At 34.8% G+C, this 8787-nt stretch overlaps 1 protein-coding gene across 1 annotated transcript in view; it reads left to right on the top strand.

Moving 5' to 3' along the window:
* The first annotated feature begins 7528 nt into the window (after positions 1 to 7528).
* The window catches only part of kst (spectrin beta chain, non-erythrocytic 5 kst), a 103678-nt gene continuing 102419 nt past the window's right edge, over positions 7529 to 8787 (top strand). The window contains exon 1 of the mRNA XM_080150032.1: positions 7529 to 7623. Coding sequence (XP_080006158.1) covers positions 7576 to 7623 — 48 coding nt within the window. The 5' untranslated portion in view covers positions 7529 to 7575. The remainder of the gene's footprint in view (positions 7624 to 8787) is intronic.

Genomic DNA, 8787 nt, shown 5'->3' with positions numbered 1-8787 from the left:
TCTTTTATTTTATTAAAAGTGAAACTTTTCTATAATTAGGATCAGTCCGTCCGTCCGAAACTGAGTTTTTTTCGTAAATTTAGGCATGTTAGAATTGTTGTATAGATTTCAAACTTTGCAAGGCGATTCCTTTAGTAGTTAGGAATGATTTAGAAATTTATCTGATTTTTGGAATACTGATTTCTAGTACAACAAAGTAAAATGTTATAAGGGAAGCATCTCTATAATAAGGTCCTAAAATGTTCTTAAACATTGTGCTGTATTCAATAGTTTTCCAACAAATTTACGTACAATTTTGTTTCAACTTTTATAATGTGATTTATCAGTTCTGACATTTTTTAAGTGACAATGTTCGTTTGACCTACTGTATCAGAGCTTCGCTTCTATGGATGTTGTCATCCTTGTTTCTGTAGCCCAGATCAGTTTGTCATTTTTGGGGTGTTGGTGGGTTCGTTTCTCGGCTAAAAACTACGTCGCTTCAAAAGGCGTTGAAATTTGGACATACTGCTGCTATGTCAGGTGCGACAGTATGGGGAATGCCTTGGCCCAGAACAGGCACGCACAGTTAAGACATTCAGACAAAGGCTGTTAAATCAAATTTGCCTTAAATACACTTCAAAGTTGTGAGGGGGGGGGGGTATAGTAATCATCCACCCCTTCCTGTAAATACATCCTTACTATGGACAATTACGACAAAAAAAAACAAGGATGACAACATCCATAAGTAGCAAAGATAAAAAATTATAAAAGAATGTAAGCAAAGCATAATTAATCATTGAAAATTTCAGCTCTTTATCTTTTATAGGAGCTGAGAAAATCATGTTTTCCCCTTTCTGTCTCTAACGTACATACGGACGGACTTTTCGAATTATGAAGTAGCTTCGCTAATTTTATTTGGTAGAGGTTTTTCAATTATAAATTATTTCATCAATTATATCCACTTAAAAAGTGCTATATATCTTTGTTCTATAATAATTGCATTTTTTGTCGGTAAAATATTCGTTTTTAGGCAAACCGGCTTTTTTCGCCGTGTTCCACCCATGTAATTTATTCAAAAAAACGGCGCAAAATTTGTGACTTTTAACGGATTTTTTTTGTGTAAGAAATTTAAAAAAGCCAGCTTTGAAAAATTTGGCGCAACTTTTTATTTTTATGACTATTTTTAAATATGGTAAAAAATACCCCAAAGCCTATTTTTACATTTTTAAAAAATGAGCTAGCTTTTAGTTTTGCAATGAAAAGAAAGAAAACGTAAAGGGCGAGGCCTTAATATATATGTGGCCATTTTTATAAATATAAATTTAAATTTCAAACACAATAAATGAAAGTCCTCAAAGTTGATAGGCCAACGAAATAGAAAATGTTATTATTAGACTTTGGAGCCTAGTGTAATAAACAGCCTAATGTCCCCTCCCTCCCTGTTAAAAAGTTTGGGGACTAGCTTAAAAAGTTTGGCCACCTGTCTCAGAAATTCAGGCGCTAAACCGAAACCAAACCAAATTTAACCCTTTGACGTTCAAATTACAAAATTTTAAGACAATAGCAACGAAAATTGATTTATTATTACTTGGACGTTGCACCAGATATTCATATACTTTGTTAAGGTGATACTTGTAGCTGGCTAGAATAGCTATTACCCCCCCCCCCTCCTATCTAAATTCTCCCCTTCTACTGGATGAACAAACTGACCAATAAATAAGGTTCTTGTTAGCAACCTAAATTGACGATAAATTTTCGTTTGTCAATTATATCTAATAATTTTAAATTGACTGTTTTTTATTCGAGCCTATTTTTTACCATTTTCATACAAATTTGGGGACCTTCAAGTAAATCACATAATCAAATTTTCAGAAAAATTAGTTTAATTTTAGGACTTACAGACAAAAGTTTTGCAATAAAAGTTTATTTTCGCGATTTTTTAAGGCTTCTAATTGGTCTAAAAGGTCTAGATCGGTGGTTTGTTAATTTAAAATTAAATTGAATTTTTAATGTAACAATGAAGGGTTAAAATTAACTGTTGCCTTTTGGTATCTATCTATCCATCCACTAAGTATCTATCTATCTCTCCACTGAGTATCTATCTATCTATCAATTCAAGCACAATAACAACATATAGCACCCCTCTCCCCTCCCCCCAACTCACTTCCTGAATTTTCGCCCTGACGGAATATTTTCTCTCTTTTTTTCTTCACTATTTTAAAGCTAGCTTTTTATATTAATCAATAAATCTAAATTTTGAATCAAAATATTATTTAAAAATCTGTAATTATATATTATTATATTAATTTAAAGCTTGCTTTTAAAATATTATTTTTTAATGGTAAAAAAAATTCGATTATTTTGCTCCTGTCCCCTTTTTGCCTGTAATGTTTTCCCCCTTTTAATAGATATATAATATTAGACTTCCAATCAGTTAATGACTAATGGGAACCTATTGGCATTGGTTGTAATATTTGGACATTTTGGGTATTATTTTTTATTTTATACAAGTAATAATTATAATTATTACAATTAAATGATATCCCCAAACTAATTGAAAACCTTACAGGACCTATGAAAAACTACATTATTTATATTATAAAGGAGAACCACATTGGTTCAGTGGTTAGAGAGATCCTTCGGTACAGACAGACAGAAAGAAATCCTATTGCATTAATATAAGGATAAAATCCTTTTTAAATTTGATGAATTATAAATGAGTTCGATTGGTTTTCTATGCTTTTTTCTCCTCCTTATTTTGATTTTCTCGGCTCCTATTCAAGACACATGGCTGAAACTTCTCTTCAACATTCCAATCATTAAGGAGCATAATCAACTATAAAGCATGCATGCGTTCCCGTCTGCTTTATAGCAGCTTTTTGGCAATTTTTAAGTTGGACGGACTTTTGTCTGATTGGTTATCTAATATTATAAATCTATTGGATATTTCTCCTCCTTCGACCCCCTTCCCCCCCGGTTACCTCTCGTTTTTCTCCCCCCTTGCCCCTCCCTCCCCCTACCCGGCCCCTAGCTGAGATATTCAAAGTAGTTGTTCAGTGAACAAATTTTTGAAGTGACTTTTTTATTAAAATTTCATTGTTTATTTAAATGATATGAAGTTTTTTTTGTGTGTGTGATATAAAAGTAGCCTAATACCTGCTTAAAAGCAGTCCGACAGCTATGAATGTTTTTAGAGTTAATTATGCTCTATAATATTGTGAATGTTGTGCAAAAAGTTACAGCCGTGTATCTTGAATAGAAGCCGAGAAAATCACGTTGCCCCCACTTTGTGTTTAACATACAGACGGATGGATTTTTGGAATTAAATAATTACGGCGGTAGCGAATGTCATAATAGGTTAACGATGTTAACCGTTGAACGGTCAATTTTCAACCGATTTTCAGTTTTCTTTTCAGGGAGAGAGGGGACATTGGGCTGTTTATTACACTAGTCCCCAGAGTTTTATAATAACGTTTTCTTATTCGTTGGCTTAACAACTTTTGGGGACTTTATAGTGAATTTTGATTGCTGGTTGGTCATTTTTCAGCCGATTTTCATTCTGTTGAAGTAAAATTAGTTATTTTTTCACTTTTAAAAGACAGACTGACGGACGACATTACAGTGATTCGACGAGATACTGAAAAATCATGCATTTCATCGTATTACAGACATTTTTCTATGAAAAGTGAAATATTATGAGCTTGATTAGTACCAGTTTTGTTAGACCGGGCCGCTTTGGCCCCTTTAAGGCCAATAAAACTGGCTTTAATCTTCATTTCATTTTCCGCGGAAAACTGTCAGTAATACCAACACTATTTTTTTGTATGTAGTTCTTTTGTCATTCAAACGGAAAAAGATTGCCATACATATAAAAGCTTTTCCATGCTTTGAAACCGATTAATATCCGCTGTATTAGGACCGGTTCTCAGCCGGCCATACTTAATTAAAAATCATGTTTAGCATCGTATTACAGACAATTTTCCACAAATATTAAAATCGTAATCATAAAATTCATACCAGTTAATTGTTAGTCCTAGCCGTCGGCCCCTCGGGGTTAACAAAACTGGTTATAATATTATAGTTTTAATATCCGCGGAAAGCTGTCTATAAGATGATGCGATAATTAACTATTTTGGTTTTATAAATATATCTCTTTGATAGGTAGCAACTTAATTTTCAGTATAGATACCTCTTTGGATGGTGGACGGACGGACATACGGACGGGCAGAAAAGTTAATAAATTCGATAATAAAAAAAAAATATTTTAGTTTCTTTGCTTTAAAAATCTTCAAATTTAAAAATCTTCGAATTTAAATTTTTAAAATCTTCCAAAAAAATATTGGAAAATCGTTGAAAACTTTTGAAATTTGAAACAGTGTTGCTTGCAAGGAGGTAAAAAGCATAGAGTAGTGACGCTTTTTTTTAGCATAAGAGAATGTTTACGAATCAGAAGATCTGTAAATTATACAAGTAAGAATTGTCCTATAGATTTTTAACTCGAACGTACTTCTTTCTTGTTTAATTGTCAGTTAGACCGTAACGCTATGGGAATAATGTGATTTTCTCTGCTTCTATTGAAGATAGACAGCTGAAATTTTTAGTGAAGATGTGCATCTACTCTATACATTATTTTGTCTTTCTGTCTGTTGTTTATAAAAGTAAAAAAACCGCCTCAATTTACCTACTTGTACCAGAATTAATGTCGAGCTTGTACCTTTTAAGTTCAGTTAAGGGTTTTGCTAGGGGGGTTAGTGTCTTGAAGGGGTGAAAAAAGGAGAAGACAGTTATAAAAAAAATAAATTTATTTTGTAGGTGTGGGGGGGGGGGAGTTATTATTTGATTTGATTTGGTTACAAAAAAAGAGGAGGGGGTAATGTTTTATTTTTTGGGATGTTTTGGTCGGGGGGAGGGGGGGGGATGAAGTCCCACCCCACAGGAAAACAGCTTAAAACAGAAAGTAGCTATTCCCTGAAAAGGAGAGCCCAATCGGTTCAGTGGTTGTTTAGATCTTAAGCTTCAGACAGAGAGACATCGTTTTACTTTGTATTTTATACCTAACTAGCGGCTACGCTTTTAGAGGCCTCTAGGGGCAATTGAGTTAAGGGGGATATATAAGTCAATCCTCAATTTTCCATGTTATGTTTTAAAAAGAAAAAAAATGGTAAGGAGGTTTTTTTTTCCAGGGGCAATTTGTCTTTGAGGGGTGGGGAGGGGGCGGAGGTAACTTTTCCCAAAATAGTTAAAAACCTTCCCTGGACCTATAAAAAGCTTCAGTGTAAAAGAGAATTATATTGGTTCAGCGGTTAGCGAGATCTTGAGACACAGCACCACAGGGAGAGAGGGGACAATGAACAGTTTATGAAAATAGTCACCAAAGTTTTATAATAACCTTTTTTTATTCGTTGGTTCAACAACGTTGGGGACTTAAATTGAATTTTGAATGTTTGGCTCATTAAGTTGAGTGTTCAAACGTTTCAGCCAATAATTGTAAAATACAGAAGGAATGATAATTTTGTGTGTAATCATTTGTGATGTTCATCCAATTTATCTGCAATTGTCTTATCCCATAAAAAAAATCCGTTTTTTATATTCCGTGTTCTTTGTTTCACATATAAATTGATATTCGATGACTCATCCCATTTTTTTTTATCTTTTCCTAGTAACTGATTCATTTTAATTTTCGCGGTTTTTTTTGATAGCGAGACTTTCTAAAGGGAAAAGACAATGGCCGACAAATTAATGTACAACTCAATTGATGATAGACAAAAAAACCTATTGTACATTAAAATTAATGGTTGAAATGTTTGGACACTCAACTTCATGAACCACCAAATTAAGATTCACTAAAGTACCCAAAAGTGGTTAAGGCAACAAATAAGAAAAGATTATTATAAAACTTTGGGGACTAGTGTAATAAACAGCCAATTGCCCCCCCTCTCTATGAGAATAACTATTCTATAATTGGATATGTCTATTTGTCCGTCCGTAAGACTTGAATTGGGAGAAACAAAATTTTCTCGGCTCCTATTAAAGATAGAAGGCTGAACTTTGAAAACAACATTCGGCGGTCGCTGGTCGGTCTGCGTTTTAGCAGGTTTTTAGATATTTTTATATATACCTATATATTTTTTTAATATTTCACCATATCTGTTTTTGGTTCGATTTTCAAACTTTTTAGGGATGACGGTTTCTTTATCAAAAAACGGTTTCTGAGAAATTAAGGTTAATTTTATTTTTATGGGGTTTTTGAGCCCCATGGCGGCTAAGTTGTTGGAGCAGAGGGGTGACTTCTAAACTAAAAGTTAGTTTATAATAATAGAAGTTTAAGTCAAAGAAATATGCTCAATTGATCAAATAGTTTCTGAGAAAATTAAGGTTAGGTTCATTAGTGAGATTTTTAGCCCTGGGAGGGGGAGGGGGGAGAGGCTAAGGGGATGGAGCAGGGGGATGACTTCTAAACTAAAATTTAGTTCATACCCATAAAAGCTTAAGTCCAAGAAATCTCATCAAGTGGTTCCGGAGAACCCCCCACCCCCTGCATCATAAAAGGCTTCGTTTACGTCCCCTAAATCATCCAGAAGAGGTGTATCATACTTACAAGAATCATGTGCACGTTCCCGCTATGGTCTTAGATAAAAATGTCCAAAATCGTTATTTATCACATCGTATTATAGACAGCTTTCCGCGGATATTAAAATAAAAAATAATAAGATTAAATCCAGTTTTGTTAGGCCCGGGGAACCGAAGGTATGTGCTAGCAAAACTAGTAGGTATTTATTTTGGATTTTTATTTTAATATCCGCGCAAAGCTGTCTATAATACGATGGTATACATGCTTTTTCTTTATGGCTGAGAACCGGCTCTAATCCAGCGGATATTCATCGGTTTCAAAGTCATACACGAAAAATACTTTTTAAACTGACTGATAGACAGACCATATGGAGAGAGATAGAGAGGACAATGGGCTGTTTATAACACTAGTCCCCAAAGTTTTATTTAAACGTTTTCTTATTCGTTGGCTAAACAACTTTGGGGACTTTACTGAATTTCGATTGGTTCGTTCATTAAGTTGAGTGTCAAACGTTTCAACCACTAATTTTAATCTACAGTGAGGTAAATTTGTGTATAATCATTAGGGATTCATATACTGTGATATACATCAATTTATCGGCCATTGTCTTATCCCTTTAGATCCCTGCAAGCAGACAGAGACACTCATCCTGTTACTTTTCTACCCATGAACTAGCGGCTATGCCCCTAGAGGCCTCTAGTGACACTTAAAATGTTTGTTTTTATTTTAAATAGGTATATAACTTGAGAAAAATTTCTATGTTACGTTCAAGTCTCTTCGCGAATTTTTTTTTCTCTTGTTATTTTTGTTATTTTTATTGTGAGGTTGGTACTTGTGGTACCCTCCCCAAAAATATTTATAAACCTTCCCAGGACCTAACTGTTAAGGAGAACCCGATCGGTACAGCTGGTAGCGAGATCCTTCGGTACAAACACACAGACAAACAAACATCCTGTTACTTTATTTTATACCTATTTCAGATAGAATGTTACGTGGTGATACCTAAAATAATTTAAAAAATAAAAATGGATACTTCGATAATGTCTCCGGAGGATATCAAGGACTTTGAAAAGGTGAGTGACAGACGGACAGACAGATAGACATACGGACAGATAGGCAGACAAACAGACAGTCATACGGACAGATAGATAGACAGACGGACAGACACACAGACAGACAGACACACAAAGTGACAGACGGACAGACACACAGACAGACAGACACACAAAGTGACAGACACACAGACGGACATACATACAGACAACAGAGACAGACAGACAGACATACAAACAAACAAACAGACAGACGAATAGACACAGACAAACATACATAAGGACAGATAGACAGGCATACAGGCACAGGCATTTGACTGTAAATTATACTAGTACCCTAAGTTTGTTTTATTCATATGATCAAAACTTTGGATACCTACCTAATTGTATTAAATTCTGAATGGTTGATTTTAATTTAGTAAGTACCTAGTGACCAAACTAATATTAACCTACAAAAGGGGGGAGGCGGATGTGCCACTTTTTGAAACCAAAACTAAAAGTCAAAGGAACTCAACTAAAAAAAGAGTTACAGGTCTGAGATTTTGCATGGCAGTTGCTTAATAGGGGTACAATATGGAACTGTGAAGAAACGGCGGCGCAACCGCCGAAAACCGCCGAGAAAAGGCAAAAAAAATTCGGCGGGAAACGCCGGTTTTCGGCGGTTGCGCCGCCGTTTCTTCACAGTTCCATATTGTACCCCTATAAAGCAACTGCCATGCAAAATCACAGACCTGTAACTCTTTTTTTTAGATGAGTTCCTTTGTTGACTTTTGGTTTTGGTTTCAAAAAGTGGCACATCCGCCTCCCCCCTTTATAGTCCATTGTCCTATCCCTTAAGATCCCCTGTAAAATTCAATCAAGATATCCATGCTAGGGACTTCTTTAAATGGTTTTATGCTATCTTAATTTGAGATTTAAGTCCTAGGATGGATTTAGGCTATTTTTATCTCCTTTCCTACCTACCCTTTTCTAATACAGAGCTCCTAGGTGCTAGAATCGTAGTAAAATATAGAGGTATAGTCTCTTTCGTGACAACGCCTTTCGTCGTATCTTTACAATAGCTTTTGATAGGTTATTTTAGGTTAGGTTATGTTAGTTTAGGTGATTGCCACGCAGGGTTAGGCAATTTGCCCCGCAGGGGCAAGAAACAGGAGAAATTCTACTGTGAAAATATAACGAAATGCC

This window comes from Acartia tonsa, chromosome 15 (genome assembly GCF_053477335.1).
Source record: "Acartia tonsa isolate MP-2025a chromosome 15, ASM5347733v1, whole genome shotgun sequence".
NCBI classification, from domain to species: Eukaryota; Metazoa; Arthropoda; class Copepoda; order Calanoida; family Acartiidae; genus Acartia; species Acartia tonsa.
The sequence above is the reverse complement of the archived record's forward strand: the minus strand, read 5'-3'. Positions and strand labels throughout refer to the sequence as shown.